Raw genomic sequence first — 27,462 nt, forward strand, 5'->3', positions numbered from 1 at the left:
TGTACGTCACGCTGGTTTAAAAAAAAAAAAAAGCCCCGCCTCGTCTATATCCTCGATTTCGATTGGCTCTGAGGGTCGTCGGTCATTCCTGTCCACATAGCAGCCCCTCCCCATCCACGACACTGGCAGTAAAACGAGGAGCAGTAGCTCTGTACTACAGGGGGAAGATGCACTAGCTTATTCCACAGAACTGTAAGCATTTCTTTTTTTATTAAAACACTTTGCTTGGGTTTATTTATGCCTGTGTTTTACCGTTGTTGTTGTTTTGTTTTCGTTAATATAAAACGGCAGAGTTGATAGCGCTCCTGTCGCCGAGGGTTTCGGGGCTCAAGTAAAGTATCGCTTTCGATAGAATTATTAATGGACTGCTCTTCACAGTTTGGTGTGTAAAGACATACTTATAGCGTTTCTTTTTGGTGTTTGCGTCTTAGAGATGCTGCGTGAGCGCTGAGCTCACGAACACATGGAATATGTTGGTAATTTTTGTTTACACTGGCAACTTTGCGTTGCTGTGCTGGCAGCAGGAACTGAGCTTTGCTGTCTTGTGCCCTTAAACGGGACACCTGTGGTTCCTGCTTCCCATGGAGTTTGTCCTCATGAATGAATATTTGGTTTAACCAATCCGCATTGGCTGCTTCTCTGACATCATAGTCATCAAAATCAAGGTAGTTTTTTTTTTTTTTAAACTTTATTTAACTTGTTTATATCAAATATTTAGATTGTAGTGAAGCTGAGATTTAATATGGGCATAAAGTTATCTCTTTAGTGGCTTTGTGTTCACATTTCACACTGTTTTCAGCAAGAATCCAACTAATTCCTTACTTATACTAAAGAAAATATACTTGTATATATTTTGATGACTTGGCTTGACCAAAACTGGATATTACACATCTGCTACACACACAAAAGCCTATTTAACGTTGAATAGAAATGATCTGGCATGTTAATTAATAATGAAAATCATTGTTGTTTGCACATCTCCACATCATTAAATTCTTGAAATGGTCATGAGACTTCCAGGACTTTATGGTGCTTTATTTTTTTGTTTTTTTTTTAATTAAACTGTAAATCAGTACTGGGCCCTGCACCTCCTACCCCAGATAAGATCATTTTATGCATGAGTGATCATGGCATCGCTATCACTGTGCCATTCACGATTTGCCTGTGGGTACACAGTGCCAGTCCAGCATTCAAGCTAATGTAAACACCGCCACAGCCCTGAAGGTTTTTTGTTAACATGGCTAAACTGGTTGGGAAAAGTTGTGTGTGTGTGTGTGTGGGGGTGTGTTTTGAAAGGAAAAGGAACTATATATTTTGATGCTTTTGTGGCATAATAGATACATTATTTTGGCAAATGTAGTTTTATCTTGTCAATGGATTGATATCTGTCAACAAGGCTGATATATCAGCCAATTCTGATATGTCCTCATTGGATGTCAAATTATTATTTTACACATCGCTATTGAGCCAGAATTTTACATCATTATAGAAGAACCTTTAAATGATCTTTTGTTAGTGACTGTTTGACTTACCCAGTGGGCAGATGAGTATTGGTTGAAAAGTTGATCAATTATCAAATTGATAAATGTTTCTAAGCACAAATACCAGCTTCTCCAACTTCAAGGTTAGTAAGGCAAAATACAGCATTTTAAAAAAACCGTCACCCTGCTTGTTGGGATGTTTCTGTCGTTTTAGAGATCTAATCTGTTAATCTCACAAATAGCCGGCTGGTTAATGTATAAAAATAGTAATTCCTCAGGCCCCAGGCTGCGTATTAGCAGCAAGAGAGTGTCCGTAAATGCAGCAGTCTGTTTTCAAACCCATTTTTTGGCATGCATCTGCCCTGGTGAAGTGCCCTTGTGCAAGATATTAATTTCCTACTCCAAGTGATGCTGTTCCAGTCGGCTCTCCTGGCACAGAATCTCAGGCCAGAGGATTATTGCTCTAAGGGAGGCAGTTGTAAGTCTGTCAATCAGCTGATTGCTGTCCAGCTAAAATGTTTTTTCCTGCTGCAACATATTTGGGTGTAAACATCCTGCAAGGCCTACGCGACTCACTGAGTTATCTCTGTGTCACTTTCTCCTTTCCACAACACCCACTTTAAAGCTGGTAAATACAGACGACTCCTGTTAGACTAAAACACCAAGTGGTCTGTCTGAGAATAGCCCACCTGTGGATATATGAAGTTAAAGGATCTTATATCCTATTACATGCCAGCCAGCTGGTCAGCACTGAGACTCCTGTGAAATCGTTTTCTCCTTTTAATATTGCAGGTTCTATAAATAGTCTGGTGTTTTATATACTCAGATTTTTCATAAAGAACAAACTTTATTCTTGCCTTTGCCTTTTTTTTTTGGTATCCATAGCAACCAGTGATTGAGCAGTAACACAAAGTGTTTCTTGTCTCGGCAGGAAGGAGACAGAGAGATGTCTTTTGTGATGCAGCCTTTATAAATACACTGGTCAGGAATCTAAGGGCACAGTTGTTCTCATTCTCCATTTTTTTTAGCTGCACATGAAAAATAATCGCTGACTGTTGAGTGGCATATTGGGGCTGCTTTGATCACTCGTTCTTACCCACATTATTTTTTCTCTAATTGCACACAAGAAACGGGCACTGTGTTTCTTTCAGGTGGGAAAAACAAATGTCAGTGGTATCAGTCGTGCACACAATCAGACTTGATGTCAAAGGTCAGATAAGCTAAGTGCTGCTGCCATGACCCGATTCCACCATATGCCTTCACACGTGGGTTAATCTATTTTTGTCACAAAATTTTGGGTGTTGATGTCTGAAATGGCTAGATGAATATGCAGGATGTGAATCTGTTTAAATCGTCTCATACAGCTCTATGTTTGATAATAATGCACAGCTTTAACCCAGTACTTCTGAAGCAACTTAATTTCTGGAGAAATGGGGAGCATATATGAAAACTCTGCGGGCTGTCAGGTTTTTGGCAAACTGTGTTGCAAGAATGTGTTGCAAAAAGCAGATGGATTGGCTGGTAAGTCATCGTCTGTGTTTACCATGCCAGAACCGGAAAACTCCAGCCTTACAATTTCTCAAGCTTCAGTCTGAAACTGGTGAGCAATCACATAAGGCGTTTCTTTATAAAAGTCAGAGTTTTTTCTACAAATGTATGTAGTCGGTGTTGTTTGTAGTTCGGCTCAAAACGGAAAATGTTCTTGTAGACTTTGAATTATGCCTGTAAAAACATACTTTAAATTGTTCAGGAATATTTTGAGTGAAGACAAGTGGTGTAGTCTTATGGGCATTTGATGAAGCTTTGCCTCTTGCTAGTTTCTCAGAATGGTAAAAGCATAGGCTGTATATAAAAGATGGACATAGCTTTCGGGTCTGAAGAGTCAAGCCAATGCAGATGTTGGATTTTTAGTGTCCATTTCACGTTGTATTGACTGCAGCATGAATGTTTTGTAAACTGTTTCCCATTAGAGTAAGAAAGGATAATAAGACCTCTACCATATGATCACGCTTTTCCTCAGTGCCCTCTGGAGGCTTCGCAATAGAACTTCATTAACCAATGGGTGACTTCACCTTGACTACATCCATCGTTTATGTACAGTCTGTGGAAACAGCTACAAGAAAAATAAGCCGTTGTTGTATTTACACCTCTGACTTTTGTCTCTTGAATCTGTGCATGTCTGTACTCAACATGAAACTGTTTTAAAGGCTAATCTTGAAGTTTAGGGGATAAACTGTTCTCACTGTAGGGACCTGTAGGTCCTTTTTACTGAAGTGCAGAGTGGCAGGAAATACAAAACAAGAAGAAGAACACCAACATACCTCAGTCAGATTCATTTATTGTTGCTGTTAGACCAGGAAGCTCTTGTGCTGCTAAATGTTTATGGTCTATATTTGTTTTTGTTTCAACTCTTCACAAAATCACGAATTCTTACACATGCTTTAAAAAAAGACATACACAGGAAACAGTCACTTTTCCATCCCCTTTAAAGCCTTTATACCCCCATTAAAACCTTGTGACTCTGCTGCATTATCCCTTGCTACAAGAATGACCCTTTTCCTTCTTAAGAGATCACTTACAAGGTGTCGGGCCATTAATGATTGACTCACATTACATAACAGCGAAGGTAAAACCCCAGCACTTCTAGTCTTACAGTGCAGAGGCCTTGGTGAGATACAGTGCTACTGTAACCAGTCAGCTGAGTTAAGTAGAGCACCCAGTGGGATGTTCAGGGACTTGTCTCATATAAGTCAGAAAGGCCTGTTAAATGAATACTGAGCTTTTGCATGTTGTGGCAGTTTTTGAGGTTTTGCTTTAAAGAATTGTGTGTTATTGCAAACTTTTCTGCTGGCTTCTATGAAAGGAAAGAAATGACAAGAATGGAAGGCAGGCAAGGTTAAGCCTGTTATGTAAAGTGGTGCTTGATGCTTCTGTTCGTACTCACCACATATTGCACATGTAGCCTTGCACCGGGCCTCAAACGTTGTAAACTCACTATTGAGGCCCTGAGCTCCTGCTATACATCTGAATGCGGTGTTGTATGATTGAATGGACCTTTTGTTGTTTACACTACATTTAGGTGTATTTACAGTGCTGTGGTATGCAGTAGGTGTGTGCAATAAATTCCTGATTCATGTCCGTGAGTGCAGCTCAAGATACCAGGTATTTCAATGCCTGAAAAGTGCAAAGAGAACAGATTGATGAGCTAAACTTAGCTCCCTGAGTTTATAATCTGAGGCCTACTCAAATATGTTGTCTGATGCTTTAGTCTGTGCTCTAGAGCTGCGAAAAAAGTGGGCTGTCCATATGTTTTATTCTGCTTTTAACTGTGTTTTGATGGTAGCTAGCCTCGTGTTTTGGTGTGCCGGGGGTATCGAAGCGCAGTGTGCACATTCTTTCCTGTTGATGACTCACGTCCTGAGCATGGTACTGGGGAACTACAGACTACACACACTCACTCAAACCACCAGAGATTTTGCAGTTTGCAGCTAGCAGCAAGTCCAAACACTTACACATATTTGCATGCATTCAGTCACATGCTAACCCCAGAGGCATTCCCTCACTGTTTCCCTTTCACATGCACAATGAACTTCGACTGAAAGACAGCGCTTTGAGATGATCGGCGCTTGAAGGGAGTACCATAAATACAGCAAGTTTAGAACATGCCATTTGAGGTCCATCCATCCATCCATCCATCCATCCTCTTCCGCTTATCCAATTCGGATGGGGGGGACAGCCTATCCCATCCCAGCTGTCATAGGGTGAGAGGCTGGGTACACCCTGGACAAGAATGATTGTTACATCACACGGAGTGTGAGCGTATATATTTCTGTGATTATAAAGCATCAGGAAAAACTTCACAAACCTGTCAAGCAAAACAAGTTTGTTTGTTTTGTTTTTTTTATGATGGCTAGTTTGGCGACATAGGGACCGTAAACATCAGCCAACAGTGATGATGAGTTCAGGTATTTTTGTAATGCTGTTTAAAAATGCAAACTTATAATGGACCTAATACATACAGAGTAGAGAAGGGAGGGTCTGAACTTTTGCCCTAAACTGATGTCATACTCCATACGGGACACTTAGTGTTATGATTTAAATATTGACTATGTGACTATGAAATGTCTCCCTGTACTACTCATATGTTCCATGGTTTCCCAATCTTATCATTATGGGCTCATCTTATCTTTTTAATGGAAAACAAGTTTGACATTTATAGTGTTTAAAATCCACCTAGAACATGCTTCTTTATTAACAATGGGACTCAATCATAACACTTGTGTGCACAGCTTATTACATCTGAATTAATTTATAGTGAGCATGAGAGAGCCCATGCAAATGACTTCATCTTGGATATTTATGGATAGCTTCCGTTAAACACAGCTACTTTGGACTTTGGGGATTTCAAAGTCAGTCAGACGCACAGTGAGTCAGTGATTCTTCTGCTTTGTTTTTTTTTGTTTTTTTCCTCTCATCCTGATTACAGATCCCGTGCTGCTGCTGTTCTGTTCTGCTTTAAAATAAACCTGTGTGTTGCTCTCCGCAGTGCTGAATGTTGCAGTGGCCTTCAAAGGTCAGCGTGATGCTCCCGGCTCATCTGTGATCTCTGTTGCTAAGGTTTCCACAAGGGCAGAGGGTTGTCGAGGCGCAAAAAGATGACATCACCGTCACCCACTCACAGTGACAGCAGCGGCTCCTCTAAGCATGACGGCAACCAGGTGCGTGTTACAGCCGTACATGTTAATATTGAGTGACTTTTGATTTGTTAAATTCAAATACACCATGCACTGTGGTGCCCTTCAGGCTGTGAAACAGGTTAAATATTATTACTGGGTTTCTTTGTGTATTTACTGTCAAACAGTTGAAAGTGCTTCTGTTCTTAATTATTGTTCACTGTGACCAAATTTTCAGTGTTCCTACAAATTGCATGCCACACTGTTCAAACTGAACAATAACTGCAGTCAGAGTGTTTCATAAGAATAATATCTCCTGTGATAATGAAATTTATACGCACACCACAGACATTCACTGTCACATGCTTTATTGCTCCTGTATCGTCCTTCAGGATAACTGGGAGATTGTGGAAGGGCTCAGGGGGGTTCCTGCCAGCATCCAGGAGCCTGAGAGGCAGGGGGGCTTCCTGCTCAAGAGGAGGAAGTGGCCCATGAAGGGCTGGCATAAGGTGGGGGCCTCGCCTGACTTCTTAAAGCATCAGACAGCAACACTGCTTGTTGTTACAGAACGCCTCTTACACTCTTCTGCCTCATTACTGAAGCTTATTTGAGAGTCTTGCACTACTCCAAATTTGACTGATTTTGATACAAGTGTGGCCAGACAGTAGAACACAAGGTTTTACATACTTTTTCTGTGATACATACGAGTATCATACTGGTATTAGTATTCGGACCTGCTATCTTTTAATACCTCAGGCTATTTCCACATTTCCTACTCTCTACTCTTTTAGCTCTTTGTATTTCCTTCTTTCCATTCTTTTTATTCCCAGCTGGTTAAACTGTAAGCCTGACTCATCTTCCCCCCCCTCTGATCTCAGTGATTGTAATCATGAATACCTGGAAACTTTTTTCCTTGAGACATGATGGAACTGCCCCTTTAAATAGACCACAGTTTATCTGATAAAGAGGCCTCAAGTTCTGTCACCATACTCCCCTTTTTTTTTTTTTAATTGGTAAACTGCAGTGATCCCATAACCTGTTTATGTCATGATGATGATCCATAATCATGTGAGTCACTTATCTCACTTGAGTTGTAAAATTTAAATGTCAGGGTCAAGCGGACTATTGTGCAAAACAACAGTGTCTTTACTGGGTTTTTGTTGGTATTTAATTCTTTATATACCCAGTAATTTATAGGCCCTGATACATAATTCATTTGATTTTCTCCCCCACACAGAGATACTTTTTGTTGGAGAAAGGCGTCATGAAGTACGGAAAGCGGGAAACTGATGTAGGTATCATCTTATGACTCCCATCTGTCTGTCCATCTTCTATATATAAAAAGCACACAAGCTAAATGCTAACTGCAAGTGTTTTTTGCACAGCTGAAAAAGGGGAAACTACATGGCTGTATAGATGTCGGCCTCTCTGTCATGTCGGTCAAGAAAAAAGCCATGTGCATTGATTTGGACACAGAAGACAACATCTATCACCTGAAGGTAACTCCTGAGAAAATGAGTTGAATTCTACATGAATGTCATATTGTTGTTTGAGATGCATCCTCCTGAGCAAATACCTCAATCTCGGCAGGCCTTCTCTTTGATTTATTTGTGCATTTCATACAAAGACATCCACAGAAGCTTTCGTTCTTTAAGTTTTCTTCAAGCTAACTTGACTTTATGGCTTCTAGGTGAAGTCCCCGGAGCTGTTTGAGGAGTGGGTGTCAAAGCTGCGTCATCACCGTCTGTTTCGGCAGAATGAAATAGCTATGTATCCCCACGAGAAGCATCTCTTCCACCCCCATGCTACATCCTCCCCCTCTCTTAATGACTCGCTTAGAAAAGTAAGTTGCCCCAGTGGTCTTTTGTAGGGGGGAAAAAAAAGTCAAGTCTGCCTTTGGGATGTGTTTTGTAAGATTATGTGTATCATCCTTTCTCATCCATCTCAAACAGAGGGCAACTCTTACCAAGCAGGCATCAGTCCACCAGTCTAAGATCAGCTCCTGGCTCCACTCCTCAGAGGACATGGACAAGTGCTGCAAAGGTTGATTTGTCTGTTTCTCTTTGCTGTTTTGATTTTAGTCTATTACAGCATCACTGTGCCTGCCTGCACCCAAACTTTGATCTAACAATACTCTTTCATTCAGACTTGGATGACTGTGAATCATATCTGCTGGAACTGAACGTGCTGCTGAAGAGTATGGAGGTCCTGCACCGCACATACTCAGCTCCAGCCATCAGTGGACTACAAGTGAGCACAGGCACTTGGATTAAGTTGACATTACTGCAAAGGGTGGAGGTCTTATTCGTAATAATAAATAAGTGTTTCCCACAGAAACCATGACACAACAGCAACTTGGTCAGGGTGCCGGTGGGGAACATAGACGAGAAGGGGTGGGGCTGAGCAGTTAGAAGTCACTGAACCGTCACAATAAGAGTTGGTGGTTAGCCTACAGATGAGAAAATAACATTTAAAACAATGATAATTTGAATTTCTAAAAATATGTACATGTTTATGTGTGGGAAATATTGTTAAAGCTGTAATGTCCACCGGCTGTTCAAAGAGATTAATAAGAAAAACGGTTATCTTACTTATACAGGGTTTCCACCAGAAAAGTTGTTAGAGCTGGCAGCTTTAATGGGTGTGGGGAAGGGTAGAGTAAATTCAGTACAATTTACTAATTTAATTTTGTACTTGATTCATGCCACTATAACACTAATTGCTAAATGTGGATATATGCGACTCTGCACACAGGAGGAGAAAAAAAAGATACACAAGAGTTTATATCCCTCTAATAGCATAAAAAGAAATCCTTCTACTTTGGCTTTCAGCTGCTCCTTTTTGCAGTGGATCATATTTCTTTTTTTTAAAAATTATTTTCAAAGATATTTTTTTGGCCTTTTTCGGCTTTATTCAACAGTGGAGATAGACAGGAAAACGGGGCGGAAAAACGAGGGAAGACATGCTGCAAATGGCAACATGCCAGGACTCGAACCTGCGCCGGCCACAAGCGGCATACATGGTCACCTGCTCACGCCCTGAGCTACCCTGGCGCCCAGCAGATCATATTTCTGGTCTGCATATTTGTTTTGGCATAGATATTATGTCAGATGCCCTTCCTCCCCACTTATCCAGGCGTGGCACTGACATTAAGAGTACACTGCCTGGGTTAACAGGTATAACAGTATTAAGTTAAAGCCATTCCCCGGTTCTTCATTCACTCTTTTAAAGGTCTGTTTTTGTTGAGCTGTGTCAAAATGGTTGGCAGAAGCATAAGCTACCTTAAGTAGCTTTTGTCTTAAAAAAGAAATCTGTGGTGCTCAGGTATGGCAGAGGGTCATGTTAGGCCAGATGGGATGCTGGGCCTATAAAACAGTGGTGGAAACCCTGATGTTGGAATTATTTTAAGAACAAAGTAATGTTGTTGCTATCTCAAAATATGTCTGTGACGCCACAGGCAGCTACTTATGACATCCCCAAAAAGGAGAAGAGGCCAAGGAGGTGGCGGTCCAAAAACAATGGCAAAGACACAAAAGCCACACTACAGGTTCACACCCTGCTTTTCTTTTCTGCTGCTGAAGCATTATTAAATAGTGGGAATGAAGGGAAGATCATGTCTCACCGTCCTTTGCATTTGACTGTCAGGTTCCAAGCTGTATCTCCCCCCAATCCTATCGCCTTCATACCTCCAATCCCAATCTCTCCACTGCTGATCTAAACACCCAGGAGGTCATTCCTGAATCCCCAGACTCACCTCCAGATGCTTCACATCTACAAGAGGACTTCTGCCGACTGGCCAGCAGCAGTGAGTCTCTTCCTGGTGTAGTGTAGACAGAAAAATATGCTTTTTTTGTGTGTTTGCTGCTGTATGATAAGATTGTTTCCATGACAACTCAGCATCTGCTGTGTCCCTGCTTATTTTTCTGTCTCTGACATTTGCCTTTCTCTAGTCCACGTCAAACTGAAATCAGCTTTTAGTTCCCTGGTAGCAGAGAGAGACAGGCTGAGACACACTATTGACCTGCAGGCCACCCAGCCACCTCATGTTGTCGGTCTAAAGACTGCTTATGCCTCAGTGAGTGACACCTTGGCTCCAAACCTATGGTTCTGTATAATTACTTCACAAATATCCACAATCTGTCACCACTGGTCTAATTTTTCTCACCTGGTGTCTTTTTATCCAATCAGGATTCTGATGCCCCCCACTCCTTGGTGCACCAGGTCTCCAGTGAGAGCAAAGGATCTCTCTCAGAATCCATAACGGAGTTCTTTGATGCTCAGGAGTACCTCCTGTCCTCCTCCTCTTCTGAGAACGAGGTCAGACATTACAAGATTAACTGTTACAAGTAATCCTTAATAATTTTATACTGAGCCTTAGCGTAGCGCCAGTTCAACAAGCCGTTTTACCTCCCCTCTCTTCAAGACCAAGTTTTTCTGATTCGCTGCTCCTTGCAAACAGAAGGCAGGTGGGTGGGCCTGCTATGCTCACAGCCAGAGCTGTGTGCCTAAGATGATCGTTAGGAATATCCCCTGCCTGAATAGGATCAACTGTCAGAAATTTGAGTGTTCAGAGCAGCCAGAAGCCTGAGTTTTTGCTGAATTTCAGGCCCTCTTTAACATGATTGTCCACTGTTATAACTCTTTTTATATATATATATGACAGAAAATATGGAAAATCTTAATAGGTCTACGTTTGCTCCATAACAGACACATTAGATAAACAACTTAAAAAAGCACAGCCTAAACAGTTTCTGTGGAGGCCTATCACTCCTAAAATGTTCTCTTCTGTCCAGATCATGACTTTCTGGATATGTGTGTTTTTGTCCTTTTGATTCTGTATCCCGGTAGCTCACTGACCTTTCATCATTGATTTCCTGTTTCAAGGCGTCCGATGATGATTCTTATATCAGTGATGTCAGTGACAGCGTCTCCGTGGATACCTACAGCAACGCGGGGGGCAGTGAGAGACACAACTCCAGTAAGTGATACAGCAACAAACTGTGCATCTGTGTATATGCGCGACGTCAGAATGACTCCTCTGTGTATAGAAAGAAGAATCAAAATATGTAATTTGTGATTCAAGTCATTGTCTGCATGTGTGGAGGAGGTCAGAAGAAAGGCACAACAGTGAGTGTCTGCAGCCATCTGTAAAACATGGTGGAGGCTCAGTCATGGTTTGGGGCTGTATTTCAGCCAGTGGTGTTGGAGAGCTTGTCAAAGTTGATGGAAAGTATTTACTAAATGATTCTTACTCCAGTTTTGAACTGCAATTGTTTGAAATCAAACTGTCCACTCCGGTGCTGTGCACGTTTGTTTACCAACCACCGAAACACAACGAGGATTTTATCCAAGCCTTCTCTGAATTCTTGGCAGGAATTATGCTGAGATATGATAGTGTTTTAATTCTATGGGATTTTAAATATTTGTGTCTGCTGCTTAAGTACATCGCTGACTAGTGATGTTTAAAATCTTATGGACTCCTTTAATTTTGTTTGGTCAATTAACCCTCTATACCCCAACAGGACTCTATTAGAATGCACCAGAGTCCCACAAGATTATTTCGCGTTATTAACTCTGTTCTTAATCCTCCCAATGCTGCTGCTCATGTAGCGTCTGGGTGTGTACCTGCTGATTTTAAACATTGCTGTGGTGGAGCCTGTTCTTAAAAACAAAACCTTGAACAGTTTTATCCAACTTCAGACCAATTTCTAAATTGCCCTTTCTTTCGACTTTAATTTCCCTCATGGAATCTTCCTAAAGGGATTAATAAAAGTTTTATCTAATCTAATCTCTAATCTTTCTAAAATCCTGGAGAAAGTTGTCCTTCAGCTCCCGACCTTTTCAGATCAAAATGGTATTACTGAAGTATTTCAGTCTTTGTTTAAAGCACAGCACAGAACTGAAACTGGTCTTCTAAATGTTTTAAATAAGCTCTTAACTATTACTGACTCTGAGGGATTCTGCCATTTTAGTACTATTAGATCTCAGTGCTGCCTTTGATATGTAAGCCCATAGCATCCTTATCTCTGGGCTGGAGCACTTTGTTGGAATCAAAAGGACTGCACTGGAATGGTTTAAATCTTTTCACCAACAGATGTTTTACAGTTAGTTTGGGGGGGGTTATCTTCCTCAAAAAGCCTGCTCTCATGTGGGGTCCCCCAGGGCTCAATTTTTTAAAAACACGGTATGTCATTTCATTGTTATGCAGATGACTCGCAGATCTACCTGCTGCTGATACATAAATCGATGAGTCCTCTGAAGGCCTTACTGGATTGTTTGGAGGATGTTAAGACATGGATGGCTTTAAATTTTCTTAACTTAAATGAACAGTGTTTGGTGCTCCTGACCTCTATAATCTTGGCTCTTTAAAGACTTATAATAAAGCCTTTTTTCAGGAACTTGGGAGTGATCTTTGGCAGAAATTTAACTTTTGACAAACACATTAATGCTATCATTAAAATTAGTTTCTTCCATCTCCGGTTACTCGCAAAAGTAAGGTCATTCCTCTGTTTCAGAGACGTGGCGAGAGCTATCCATACCTTCATTTTTGTCTCGACTTTACTACTGTAATCGTCTTTATTCAGGTGTCAGTCTGCCACTACTTAGCCGACTGCAACTGGTCCAAAACGCTGCAGCACGGTTAGTAACTGGCACTTGTAAGCGAGACCACATATTAACTTCCCTATACTGGCTGCCAGTCAGTTTTCAAATTGACTTCAAGGTTTTATTATTTGTTTTTAAGGCATTGCATGGGTTAGCACCGTCTCACCTCTCTGATCTTTCAAGTGTGCACATTCCCACCAGATCACTGAAGTTTGCTGAGCAAATGCTCCTAGCTGTCCCGAGGTCCAGATTACAGCACAGAAGAGTGGGGCCTTTACAGTTGTTGCTTCAAAACTTTGATTATTTTAGATGTACAGCACTTTGGTCAACAGCTGTTGTTTTTAAATGTGCTATAGAAATAAACTTGACTTGACTATTGACTTTAAAGGTTGATGGAATTGTACAAAATCAGTTTTACTGAAATGCTATATTTCCATGCATGCTGTTTCAATAAATCACTGCACATATTTCCCATTTTCCTAGCAAAATATAAAGAAATGAGGGGTGGCATAAGACTTTTGCACAGTACGGTATCTCACTGTGGCAAAGAGAGGCAGGGATTCTATGCACATTTTTCCAGAAGTATCAGCATCAAATTAATTATGAGAATGTCTGGTATCAGTAAGGTTTCTTGCCATTTTTTTTTTATTGATATGAAAATGTCAGCTATTTTGCATTTGTGCAGGCAGTTTTCAGTGCATAAATATGTTGAAAATTAACACCAACTTCCAGACATGTTTACAAACTCAGTGCGATGTTTCTTAATACATTGTTTGTTCACTGCTGTAGATGCTGTTTAATGTTTTCACAGCCAGAAGGAATGTATTCTTCAATCAAATCATTCAGTCCCAAATCAAGTTTTTCCTTCTTTTATTAGTCCCCATTTGCACCAACCTTAGTCTTCCCTGGTCTTCTTAGGGTCCTCCACACATTTATATAAACTATATTGCCAAAAGTACTCACTCATCCATCCAAATCACTGAATTCAGGTGTTCCAGTCACTTCCATGGCCACTGGTGTATAAAATCCAGCATGCAGACTGCTTCTACAAATATTTGTGAAAGAATGGGTCGCTCTCAGGAGCTCAGTGAATTTCAGAGTGGTACTGTGATAAGACGCCACCTGTGCAACAAGTCCAGTCATGAAATTTCCTCACTACTAAATATTCCACAGTCAACTGTTAGTGGTATTATAACAAAGTGGAAGCGATTGGGAACAACAGCAACTCAGCCATGAAATGGTAGGCCACATAAGATCACAGATCGGGTCAGCGGACACTAAGGTGCATAGTGCACAGAGGTCACAAACTTTCTGCAGAGTCAGTCGCTACAGACCTCCAAACTTCATGTGGCCTTCAGATTTGCTCAAGAACAGTGCATGGAGAGATTCATGGAATGGGTCTCCATGGCTGAGAAGCTGCATCCAAGCTTTACATCACCAAGCACAATGCAATGCGACAGATGCAGTGGTGTAAAGCACGCTGCCACTGGACTCTAGAGAAGTGGAGACATTTTCTCTGGAGTGACAAATCACACTTCTACATCTGGCAATCTGATAGACAAGTCTGGGTCATATTAGCAATCGTGGTGTTGCCAGGAGAACGGTACTTCTCTGACTGCACTGTGCCAAGTGTAAAGTTTGGTGGTGGTGGGGGTTTCAGGAGTTGGGCTCAGCCCCTTAGTTCCAGTGAAAGGAGCTCTTATTGCTTCAGCATACCAAGACATTTTGGACAATTTCATGTTCCCAACTTTGTGGGAGCAGTTTGGGGATGTCCCCTTCCTGTTCCAATATGACTGCACACCAGTGCACAAAGCAGGTCCATAAAGACATGGATGAGTGAGTTTGATGCGGAAGAACCTGACTAGTCCTGACCTTAACCCAATAGAACACCTTTGGGATGAATTAGAGCAGAGACTGAGAGTCAGGCCTTCTCATCCAACATCAGCGTCTGACCTCAAATGCACTTCTGGAAGAATGGTCAAGCAAATAGCTGAAGTTGTTATAGCTGCAAAGGGTGGGCTGACCTCATATTAAACCCTATGGATTAAAAATGGGATCTCACTCAAGCTCATATGTGTGTGAAGGCAGGTGAGCGAATACTTTTGGCACTACAGTGTATATATGCTTGCAATCTACACCCATAATCATATTAACATATAAACAAAAAAGAGCTCTTTCCAAGCAAGGAACAGTGAAGTTAACTTTACAGCATCTGTCTGTTTGCGCAATATTTCTAAAATTAGAAACATCCTCTCTCAGAGTGATGCTGAAAAGCTAATTCATGCATTTATTACTTCTAGGGTGGACTATTGTAATTCATTATTATCAGGCTGTCCTAAAAGCTTTCTGAAAAGCCTTCAGCTGATCCAAAATGCTGCAGCTAGAGTACTGACAGGGACTAGAAAGAGAGAGCATATTTCTCCCATATTGGCTTCTCTTCATTGGCTCCCTGTTAAATCTAGAATAGAATTTAAAATTCTTCTCCTCACATACAAGGTCTTGAATAATCAGGCCCCATCTTATCTCAAAGACCTCATAGTACCATATCACCCCAACAGAGCACTTCACTCTCAGACTGCTGGTTTACTTGTGGTTCGTAGGATACTTAAGAGTAGAATGGGAGGCAGAGCCTTCAGCTTTCAGGCCCCTCTTCTGTGGAACCAGCTTCCAGCTTGGATTCAGGACACCCTCTCTATTTTTAAGATTAGGCTTAAAACTTTCCTTTATGATAAAGCTTATAGTTAGGGCTGGATCAGGTGACCCTGAACCATCCCTTAGTTATGCTGCTATAGGCCTAGTCTGCTGAGGGGTTCACATAATGCACTGTTTCTTCTCATTCACCTTATTTACTTTGTTTATACTCCACTCTGCATTTAATCATTAATTGATATTAATCTCTGGCTCTCTTCCACAGCATGTCTTTCTCTCCCCTCAGCCCAACAAGTCGCAGCAGATGACTGCCCCTCCCTGAGCCTGGTTCTGCTGGAGGTTTCTTCCTGTTAAAAGGGAGTTTTTCCTTTCCACTGTCACCAAGTGCTGCTCATAGGGGGTCGTTTTTTGACTGTTGGGTTTTCTCTGTATTATTGTAGGGTCTTTACCCACAATACAAAGCGCCTTGAGGCGACAGTTTGTTGTGATTTGGCGCTATATAAATAAAATTGAATTGAATTGAATTGAATTGTCTCTCTAAACAGCATACATATTGATCTGCCTCTGCCCCTGTATCACTTCCTTATGAAATCTTTTTTCTGTAGTCAGCAGCGTGGTGACCCTGGCTCATCGACGCTCCACACTGCCCTCTCCCTGCCCTGCCAACAGTGTGAGCCTGTGGAACATCCTGAGAAACAACATTGGTAAGGACCTGTCAAAGGTTGCCATGCCCGTGCACCTCAATGAGCCACTCAACACTCTGCAGAGGCTGTGTGAGGAGCTGGAGTACAGCGACCTGCTAGACACCGCTAATCAGACTCAAGACCCCTACCAGCGCATGGTGAGTGGGGAGTGAGGATTACATGCAAAACATCCACATTCGTATTCACTTTAGAAAGTCTCCTTCATGCAGAGTGTTACACATTTTAGAGGTTTGAGTTCAAGTCCTCTGACAGGAATGTTAAAAAAAAAAGAGGAACTGGCAGCCACTCTGTTTCTTTTTCTCTATGTGTGCTTTTGTTCGAGCCTTCAATTAATTTTAGTTGCGAGGAAGTTACTAAGTTGTAGTCAAACTATATATACACACACACACACACACACACACACACACACACACACACACACACACACACACACACACACATGAATTATACATTGATTAATTTAAGCAGAGTTAGTTTCTGCCACACAGTTGTACCCTGACACATTCATATACACAGTATTATCTTCACAATCTGAGACGTGAAGCTATATTTTCACAGAAACAGATTATGGGCTTATTCCATGGAAAATTCTTTCCTGGTTCACTCCACTCTCAAGCTTTTTTTTTTATACAGTGGCTTTAACATACTTAAATAAGCTATGCAAAATTTGACTTTCATACTATGAAAATTTTAGGGGTAGGTTGAAATGCGGTGCTTTATTTTTTCTTATTTTTTTACACCAATTTTGTTTTGTTAAAAACTGCAACCAAATGATTTCTTGTATCAAAATGTAATTTAACAGGAGACCTTTAATATGCTATATGGTTGTTTTAACCAGCCACACATCTAATATGGTGATTATGACCCATGAAAGTTTATCCAAATTCACTTTTTGAAGTTTGACCTTCAGGACACACCAGCGCTTGTTTCTGTTACTGTTTCATAGACATTAAATGGGATCATTTTTGCTATTAGGACTGTGATGTATCTCATGATATTGACGTTCAAAGTTGGTCATAGGAAAAAGTCATTCTGAGGAAATAGAAATAGGATTTTTCAGTTTTCCGTGTGGCTGATTCTGACTGGGTCAGGTGGGAATGTTTTTCAGATTTGATTTTTATATAGAATGACCTAGTGTGAACATCTCTCAGTTCTTGTTTGGAACCACATGTAAGTTGTTGATCCTTCTTTTTCTTCCTTTTCTGTGCAGGTATATGTTGCTACCTTTGCAATATCTTCCTATGCATCCAGCTATTATCGAGCAGGAAACAAACCCTTTAACCCCGTCCTGGGAGAGACGTACGAGTGTGACAGGCCTGATAAAGGCTTCAGGTTTATAGCTGAACAGGTAGAGGTCACACACTTTGCACTCAACTCACTGAATTCTCTGCAGTCTGCACACAAACCTTTAACACACAAAAACATTCTTGCTGATTGAAGCTGTTATATCATCTCAAAGTTATTAAGTTAATGTAAATGTCAAATGATTTGTGACACCTTTATTAGATTGTCTGTTAGGGGTATCTGTGGAAATCTTGTACACTGGAAGAATGCCGCTCTCTTCGTGACTCTTCTCTAGTAGCAGCAAATGTTAGTGAAAAGGTGCCCTGCAGTGATCGTGCTTTAATGGTTTTATAGCTCGCAAAAGAAGTTGCATGTTTCACCTTCAAGACCCAAACTTTTAATAACGGACCTTTTTTCTTTTTCTTTCCCAGCTGAGTCATCACCCACCTGTGTCAGCATGTCATTCTGATTCAAAGAACTTCACCTTTTGGCAAGGTGAGCTCCAGAGAACCTATTTAGAATAAACACCCCCATCTACTCTCTGTCTGCCTGGGCTTATTGCAGATTACATCAGAGCTCCCACACCTTGTTCCTGGGTATTTGCTGCATGCTGTAGATTGTATATGAGGCAGAAACTGGTGCCACTTTGTACCTTTGTACTTTTGCATCATGTGATAATTATCTGCTTAATATGTTTGCACTGTACTGATTATACTAATATAGCCTAAGTGGAAGCTCTGGTACATTCTGGTGTGTTGTTAAAAATAACTGAGCATCCTGTGGTAGCCAATGAAACTACAGATTGTTGCCTCGTTTGCATTCCCCTCAGTGCACATGAAGCTGCATTAAAAGACACTATTGTTTACAGAAGCGACCAGAGAAGCCGCTTTCCAGATATATAAATCAGATAATTTGTCGATTTTTGTGTCGTCACAACACTCACCTGCTGTTTTTGCGATCGTTTCCGTCCAGATGTTCGATGGAAAAATAAATTCTGGGGGAAATCCATGGAAATAGTTCCCATGGGAACCACACATGTCACACTACCTGGGTAGGTCCTTTACTTTTTCTGTTTTAATGTGTATGTGCAGTTGTGCATTGTGCAGGCTAAACAACACATGCTTTTAGCAGAGTAATTGCATTGTGTGTGTTTTCTGCAGGTTTGGGGACCATTACGAATGGAACAAAGTGACTTCCTGCATCCATAACATCGTGAGCGGCCAGCGCTGGATCGAACACTACGGAGAGATGGCAATCAAGAACATCAACAGCAATGTGTGCCAGTGCAAAATTACATTTGTTAAGGTTAGGAAACATAAATACGGTTTGTAAGACATTATTATTGGAACAAATGTTTGGATTATTGATTTTCCAAATTCATGTAATTCTGTCTGTTTAGATCCACTGACTAGAATTTTACAGTGATTTTTATTTTTTCTTTCAAATCTCCATCATCATCATCTAAGCAGATTCTTAAAATTTGTCCACATTTGTTAGAAGCTTACTGCCTATTAAAACTCCCATTACTTACACATAAAGCCGCAACAGGAGCAGTAGCAACAGTCCTTCTACACTATGTACATAAACACCACCATCTACTGGACAAACGAGAAACTGAACTTAAAAAAGCAAAAACTAATACGGCTGCATTTTTTTTATTTAACAAGATTCATTGAATGTTTATTGCATAGTTTGTATGGAATAATGTCTGCTTTTGTAGGGTGTAATATATATATTTCTCCTATTATTCTTTTTAAACATACAAATATTTCCTTTTTAGGCAAGAACATGGAGCTCTACAGTGAATGAAATAGAGGGTGTGGTTACAGATTCAAATGGAAAAGTGGTACACTCCATTTTTGGAAAATGGCACGAAGCAGTGTTTCAAGGAGACCCACCGTCTGCCACGTGTATCTGGAGAGCAAGTAAGTGAAGAATCGCTGGAAATGTCGGTCACACTTTCCGCACCACTCCAGTCGAACCGCAAAGCCGACCTGGATGTAATATTAGAGCTGTTTATTTTTATGTGTTTCTCTGTGTTTAGATTCAATGCCAGTGAACCAAGAACAGTACTATGGCTTCACCCAGTTTGCAGTGGAGTTAAATGAGCTGGACCCTACCATAAGACCTCTGCTACCCCCCACAGACACACGCTTCAGGCCGGACCAGAGGTTACCACTGTTTGTCTCTTGTTTCTGTGGACAGACTCGAACACTGTCCATTTAGAATCCCTGTGCTCATTTATTTTTTTTAGTCCTGATTACAATGAAGTTCCAAATAGATGATCCTGTAGTGTTGATGGATTTAAATCTGACCATTTGTTCCCATGAATTTGTGGGCCAAGTCTGGTTTTGCCCATGTGGTGTGAAGCAGCACAAGTCAGAGAGATGAACATAACCATAGCAACAGCTATAGTAGTGTAGATACAGAAAGATGAAGAGGATTATGTATGTCCTTCTTTGTAGAGAGAGATTGTCTTTTAAACATAGGCTGGATACCGCACTGGTTGTGTCACGAGTCAACTACGATGTCACCACAGCCATCATCACCAACACCGAGGGTGCGCTATACTCCTGAATGATAGGTGTCACCACTCAGACAAACCCTCTGCATCAGCAGTGGTACTGGAGTGGAAGAAGTCAAAACGGGAAAACCAGCGTGATTCATGTCTTCAACCTGGCCGCGCCACATGTGAACTGATCTGAGTTAACCCAGATCAGTTCACTTAGTCAGGATCAGCTCAACTGGCTCCCACTGTTAGCTCCTGGAAGAATTTGTTTGGGTCTTTTTTCAGTCCCCTTTGGCATTTGACCCCAAAATACCAACATCTCTTTGAGCACCTTTCATATTTCTTCCCAAAATATTCTCATAGGAAGTATGGTCACTGATTGTGTTGCACTAATGTTTGCCACGATTGCTGGTGTCTGGAGTTGGTTATCAGGTGTACTCCTGTACATATTTCTTCCCACCTATCTTGCAGTATATTTGTGTTAATTTCAGCTTCCCATCTTGTTTTTATCTGGAGTGAATTGTTCAAATTAATACCCAAGGATATGCAATAAAGGTATAATTTTAGCTTACCAGTTTGAGATATTATTGAAAACTCCTCATTTGCTGTGTGGGCCAGAACTTTACCACATTCTTTATGTTACATATATAATATGTATATGTCACCATGCCCGTAATTTGTGGGGGGGATAGGGGGGTTATGACACCCCCAATAATCTGATCCAATCACTATAACCCCCCCCCAATAAAGTCACATCATTTCGCTTTACAAAAAACATCTTACATGAATAACATCTTTATTCATTATCAATTTTAGGTAAACTACTAGCATGTTTAATCATTTGGTAATGTAACCCCCCCCCTCTCCCCACAAAAACTTGGTATCACCCAACTCGCTTTCTCTACCAACCGGCAGCTTTCGCTTGTGGAAGCAGCTGCTGGGCAGCGGGTGTAGTCTGAATAAATGAAGAGCACAGCACCCCTTGTAAAAAAGCGGAAAAATAAAAATGAGGTAAATGTATTGTTAGCTGATGATTTAATAACTATGCCGCTGTGTATCAGACACACTATGAATACCGGTTCAGGTATTTTAGCTCCGTTAGACCTGCTCCTCCTAATCTGACAACGAGTCAAAGATAAAGAAGATAAAAGTGGTTATTTGCACACATGCGGCACACAGTACAATACCTGTAATATGTAATAAACTAAACTCATTAAACAAGTATATAGTTTTACTCAAGTGAACACACACATAATATTTTATGTATTTAGTTAGTAATGACTAATATTAGTACTGATAACAGGACTGAAGATGAGAGTCCCAGAAAGGTCCAGGATGAGACTCATTATATTTTAAACACATCAAGTTAAAACCTTTTTCTCTACAGAACGTGTTTAATAGTAAAGATTGCATTAAACTCTCACATGCTCAGTGGAGAACAGACTGCTGTAAAATATTTTATTTATTATATTTGGCAGGCCAAATTAAAACAGTTTATTTAAAAGTGGAATGAGGGGCTGCAAAATTGGTAGTAAAACAAAACAGGGTCATGAAAGATACTTGTTACTGTTGGAGGAAATGTGAAAAATGTAAGCCTTTTCTTAATTGTTGAAGGTGCAGAGTAAATACAAATAAAGTTAAATAAATACATAGTAAAAGCATTACAATGTATTTCTAATACATTTCAAGTTAACCCAAAATCTCCTGAATCCTTTTAGAAAACTAAATGATTTAATAAATAAATAAATAGCTTAACCCCCCCAATGTTGGACCCAAAGTTACGCCCTTGTATGTCACTAACATGAATGCAGCTACTATCGAGTAATTAACTACCAATGGTACGCTTTAAGAGCTGAGTGAAGCTGACAGCCCACCCACGTGAAAAATTCCAGCAAATAGACTGAGCGGTTAGTGCTTCGTTTGTGCTGGTTTGTGCCGTTAAAACTAGCGTTTGTGCTGCTTCCGTTTTTGAGTTATTAAAATTTATTTTTATGTCATCCAAAGGTCACCATCCCCCCATCATGCTCCAAAACAAACCAGAGTGGTCTACTTTTTTAGTGCTTCGTTTGTGCCGGTTTGTGCCGTTAAAACTAGCGTTTGTGCTGCTTCCGTTTTTGAGTTATTAAAATTTATTTTTATGTCATCCAAAGGTCACCATCCCCCCATCATGCTCCAAAACAAACCAGAGTGGTCTACTTTTTTAGTGCTTCGTTTGTGCTGGTTTGTGCCGTTAAAACTAGCGTATGTGCTGCTTTCGTTTTTGAGTTATTAAAATTTATTTTTATGTCATCCAAAGGTCACCATCCCCCCATCATGCTCCAAAACAAACCAGAGTGGTCTACTTTTTTAGTGCTTCGTTTGTGCCGGTTTGTGCCGTTAAAACTAGCGTTTGTGCTGCTTCCGTTTTTGAGTTATTAAAATTTATTTTTATGTCATCCAAAGGTCACCATCCCCCCATCATGCTCCAAAACAAACCAGAGTGGTCTACTTTTTAGTGCTTCGTTTGTGCCGGTTTGTGCCGTTAAAACTAGCGTTTGTGCTGCTTCCGTTTTTGAGTTATTAAAATTTATTTTTATGTCGTCCAAAGGTCACCATCCCCCCATCATGCTCCAAAACAAACCAGAGTGGTCTACTTTTTTAGTGCTTCGTTTGTGCTGGTTTGTGCCGTTAAAACTAGCGTATGTGCTGCTTTCGTTTCGGAGATATTAAAAATTATTTTTTAGGTCATCCAAAGGTCACCATCCCCCCATCATGCTCCAAAACAAACCAGAGTGGTCTACTTTTTTAGTGCTTCGTTTGTGCCGGTTTGTGCCGTTAAAACTAGCGTTTGTGCTGCTTTCGTTTCGGAGATATGAATTATTATTTTGGCCGATAATGTCACCCCCCGGGCAAGGAAATTGGTGCATTACCGTCACCGACTGGTATGGAGTGTGGACCAGAATGTCGCTCAAGGGTTATGTGTTAATTTTAGGATAACAAAATACTGTCTGATTTTCCTCTTTGAGATTTTTCGAAAGATATCAACTAAATCTAGCTTTACTGTATTTTTCGGGCTTTAAGGTGCACTTAAAATCCTTAATTTTCCTCAAAAATCAGCAGTGCGCCTTATAATCCGGTGCACCTTATGTAAGAATTCTTGTTGTGCTTACTGACCTTGAAACAATTTTATGTGGTACACTGCGCTCAAAAATCTGTCGAAACGTTTGGTGCGACTTTGGTGACGGACGTTTAATAAATATCGACATTTTCCAGAGCGTACAACGGGGGGGGGGGACACCCAGCGTACGCTTTTCAAATAGTTGAGCGCTGCTGTCTGACCGCCGATGGCCGAGGAATCCACACCACTGCATCACTGTGTGGTCTGCAGCGATATTTCCTCCGGTCTGGCAGATCAGTTCAAAGACCTCATTGAATTCTGTAAAACAGTCCATCATCGATTCACAAAATGACTCTACTGACGATATTAGACAGAAACAAGCTGAGAGTGCGGCGCAGCAGGTGTGGAAAGCAGCCAAAGCCGCCGGAGATGAATTCAACAAGAAGTGGAAACATTGTTCCAAAAATAGAAACCGTTCGCAGTAAACCGCAGAAAACGATGATGAATTTTATTCTACATGTTCCCGGCCTATTTTCATCTGTGCTGGACCGTATCTTTGTGCGTAATATGAAAATAGACCCGTTCATTGATATTGCGCCTTATAATGCAGTGCGCCTTATGGTCCGAAAAATACGGTACTTTAATTCTTTTGTGCTGCTTACCGGTCAGTGTTATGTTTTACTGTCAGGCGATCACATGTCTTTACCTAATTAGAAGACAATGAATCACCTGCTGCAGGCTGTAAATACTTTTTTGGTTATGCGTTGTGTTTCAGCACTTTCTTGTCACCAATTCATTCAGTGTGAATTTGTCGGATGTTGTCAACGCAGAAAAGGACGTTCGGTAAATGTTGTTTCTGTTCGCTCTGCAAATAGTTGTACAGAAAAACTACCTGAGGTCTTTCCTGCTTTTTAATGAGAATAGTTGTATATAACTTTATTATTTACTATATTTTTACACACGTTTTAAAAAAACGTGGTGGTGGTGGTGGTGGGGGGTGACATTATCGGCCAAAATAATAATTCATATCTCCGAAACGAAAGCAGCACAAACGCCAGTTTTAACGGCACAAACCAGCACAAACGAAGCACTAAAAAAGTAGACCACTCTGGTTTGTTTTGGAGTATGATGGGGGGATGGTGACCTGTGGATGACTTAAAAAATAATTTTTAATAACTCAAAAACGAAAGCAGCACAAACGCTAGTTTTAAAGGCACAAACTAGCACAAACTAAGCACTTAATCGCTCAGTCTATTTGCTGGAATTTTGTGTGTGGGGTGTCAGCGTCACTCAGCTGTTAAAAAGTGATGTCATAAGTGGCATTAAGTCAGTTGCAGCCACTTCTGATACTACCTGAAAGCCAGAGTTTTTCTTTTGTGTGGAGTAAAGAGGCTGGAAATGGCACTGACACACAGCAGGAAAAAATTTGCGCTGATCCCCCACCCTGACGTCTTCACTGTATATTTATTCCAGGCTGCTGGAGGAGGGGAATGTAGAGGGAGCTGAGGAGCAGAAACAGAGAATTGAGCGGCTTCAGAGGGAGAGGAGGAAAGTGCTGGAGGACAACAGCATGACACACCAGCCACGCTTTTTCAAGTATGCTGTTCTTTTACTTGTTTGTAAGGATCTTTGTGTGCAATCAGAAATAGTGTTTGCATGTGTTTTTTTCTGTCACATGAGCAGAGATCACCTCCACAGCAGCCACTGTGGTGGTGGTGTTGTATTTAATAAATAACATAATTCTGTCAATCATAATAAAAGGTTTTAATTTGTGTTGTGCTGACAGGAAGTCTACAGATGACAGGTGGGTGAGCAACAACACATACTGGGAGCTGCGGAAAGATCCTGGATTCAGCAAAATGGACTTCCCTGTTTTGTGGTGACCTTTGGATTTAACTAAACCTCTCTAGTTCACTTTATTATAGAGAGGGACGTCTGAAACTGAACTGAGGTCAGCCTCTAAGTGTCCTGACCTGCTTGTCATTGTAACCTAAATCCACACTGACTACCTGCTTCCTCTTTTTGGACTGAGCACAATCTATAGAACCTCTATTAGTGTGTTACTGTTCTTCCCCTCCTGTAACTGTAATTTACATGTACGTGTAGACTAAAGGTCCATATGTGTTTGTTTTGTTGCATCTCAGCTTTCACCAAAGTGCCTTTTTATTGCAGTGCTGCATTCAAGGAGCTGCTGTAGCAGTTTTGCACTTTTATTCAAACTAAAAATGTTTAATGATGTCAGTATGATTCTTATCTGGAGAGCAAAGGAAGGTCAGGGCTGGACGGGAACTTGTGCAAATGCTTTTACCTTGCTCATGTGCTCCTCCATCGAGTCAACATCGTGACTCAAAGAATTTCTGATTATTCCAGCTGATGCCTGATCAGAGATTCTCATTATAGAACAGGAGCTTTTTTCAGTATGCTGCCTTGTTTATTATCATGAGTATCACGGGGCTGTGTATACAGTTTTTCACTGAGGAAATGGCAATAAGACTTCATGTTGAAAGAAGATAATAAACTCTACAAGGGATGGTTAAGTTATGGCGTCTCACAGCTTCTTGTTTGTCTCACTTCCAGTCTCTTCAAATGGTCATCAAAAAAAAAAAGTTCATTGAAATAATTATGAATTAAATATAATTTAGCAGTTACATCCTTTGATGATTAATTTGATGACATTTTGGCACATTGATTGTTTGTTTGCACATGTTCTGAAGTACAGTACTCAAATGTATTTATTTATTGCTGGAACACTGTCTCTCCATCCATTATGCAGACCTGCTTTTCATTTGCAGGGTTGTGCAGGCTTCAAGTGAATCCCAGCCTGCAGTATGTTTTTGGCCACTAGGATGGATCAAAATAAGTTAACACCACTGACCTCTAACCTTAAGAATACTATGTAGTAAACTTGTTACCAAACAGTTGCTCTTTGAGACACTCAGCAGTTATGAAGCAGTAAAATCACCATTCTTACCTTTAAGCTTAATTTGTAGTCTATGCATCAGAATTTCAGGCTTTAGCTGCCAAATGCTCATGTGTTTTCATCAGGTAGTCACTAACTGTGTCTGGCATTTAGTGCCCCCCCCCCCCCCCCCCCCCCCCCCCCCCCCGAGTCAGGAGAGTGATAGCAGGATGAGATCAAACTACCTACAAAGCGCTGTGAAACCGAGGGAAGCTGCAGCTGGCGAATGTTCTGTATCTGTGAAATGTGAGATTGACATCATGGATGTGAGGCCGACAAGTCTGCAGCAACTGTGTGATGCTTTCGTGTCAATATGGATCAAAATCTGTGAGGAATGTTTCCAGCACCTCGTTGAATTTGTGCCATTAATATTTAAGGGAAAAGGGGGTCCAACCCAGTACTAACAAGGTGTACCTAATAAATAATAGTGTACCTGTGAAGATATTTCACTGGAGTTTGCTTAGCTTGACTCATGATGATGAATTTTTTTCTTATTTCTGTGTAGTATAGTAGGATTATTATAGTACCATAATATATGTATGTCATATAATATGGATTTTTAAAAAACTGATTTCTCTAAATACTTCTTCAATACCCCACCACCACCACCACCACACACACACAAATCCACAGCTACCTTCAAGACATGGTTGCTACTGTGGCTTCAGTAATCTGTTTGGGATCCCGGACAATATCGAGAGCTAGTAGGGCTGCCTGGATTTAACACACAGTCAAGCTGATCTGCAGAGATGGGCCTTCATACCCTTAAGTGGAAGCCCTACTTTGGAAAAAAGTTTGAATGTGAGGAAAAAACAGGTCACATTCAGGAGCAGTGGGGACAGGATGTCTTGGATGTGAGATGACTAGGTTCAGAGCGTTCATCTTGCCACTTTCATCGGCTCTTTGGCATCCTCAGGCTCTGTGGAAAGCCACAGTGACCCAAGTACTGTTTTACAAACTTGAAATCTTGAGATATAACACCATCCACTCCAAACCAGCAATGCAGGCAACGCTGGGTAATTAGTCTTACTTTTTTGGGAACTTGGAAGCAAAATGAAAATATGTGAACAAACCAGTGGGAATTGGCCACAAAAGCAGGGATGCCTTTGCCTCCATCATCAGCTATACTGCCAAAGAGGAAAGAGGACCTTTATGGGTTACACCCTTCTGCCAGCTAAAGGGATCAGTGGAGGTCAGAATGACCCAACCCTGTGCAGGCTGTCCCTCTAAGTAAAGCAGTTCAACCTGACTCTTAAAGGAACTGAAAGTCAAGATTTAAGAGAAAGCATATAAACATTAAAAAAACAAACAAACAAAAAAAAACACCCGTCTGTTGTTCCATTTGAAAATGTGCTAGATCTTACAGTGAGTAATATTTGCACTCGCAGTAGGTGAATAAACTTAAGTCATACCTAAATAACAAAAATAATGCAAGTAATATTATGGTGATATCTGTTAGTTAAAACTTTACACTTTAAAGTTTGAAATTTCATAACACTTAAA

General features: G+C 40.8%; 1 protein-coding gene across 3 annotated transcripts; it reads left to right on the forward strand.

Annotated features, from left to right (window-relative positions):
* The first annotated feature begins 103 nt into the window (after nucleotides 1–103).
* On the forward strand, nucleotides 104–25,926 carry LOC115788197 (oxysterol-binding protein-related protein 3-like). Of its 3 annotated transcripts, XM_030741141.1 has the most exons (22): nucleotides 104–192; nucleotides 6,028–6,199; nucleotides 6,547–6,663; nucleotides 7,392–7,445; nucleotides 7,540–7,653; nucleotides 7,845–7,997; nucleotides 8,107–8,197; nucleotides 8,301–8,404; nucleotides 9,612–9,701; nucleotides 9,800–9,959; nucleotides 10,105–10,229; nucleotides 10,343–10,471; nucleotides 11,039–11,132; nucleotides 16,012–16,247; nucleotides 17,321–17,458; nucleotides 17,826–17,889; nucleotides 18,367–18,445; nucleotides 18,555–18,699; nucleotides 19,175–19,319; nucleotides 19,439–19,565; nucleotides 24,474–24,596; nucleotides 24,787–25,922. In XM_030741141.1, exons 2-22 carry the CDS (start codon nucleotides 6,137–6,139, stop codon nucleotides 24,881–24,883), a joined length of 2,448 nt encoding a protein of 815 aa, XP_030597001.1. In that variant the 5' UTR covers nucleotides 104–192; nucleotides 6,028–6,136; the 3' UTR covers nucleotides 24,884–25,922. The 3 variants fall into 3 exon arrangements, with proteins under 3 accessions (XP_030597001.1, XP_030597003.1, XP_030597002.1); XM_030741143.1 differs by lacking the exon at nucleotides 9,612–9,701 and having other exon boundaries at nucleotides 9,881–9,959; nucleotides 24,787–25,926; XM_030741142.1 differs by lacking the exon at nucleotides 9,612–9,701 and having other exon boundaries at nucleotides 24,787–25,925.
* Nucleotides 25,927–27,462: the final 1,536 nt, after the last annotated feature.

The sequence above is a fragment of the Archocentrus centrarchus genome, chromosome 11 (assembly GCF_007364275.1).
Source record: "Archocentrus centrarchus isolate MPI-CPG fArcCen1 chromosome 11, fArcCen1, whole genome shotgun sequence".
Classification (NCBI taxonomy): domain Eukaryota; kingdom Metazoa; phylum Chordata; class Actinopteri; order Cichliformes; family Cichlidae; genus Archocentrus; species Archocentrus centrarchus.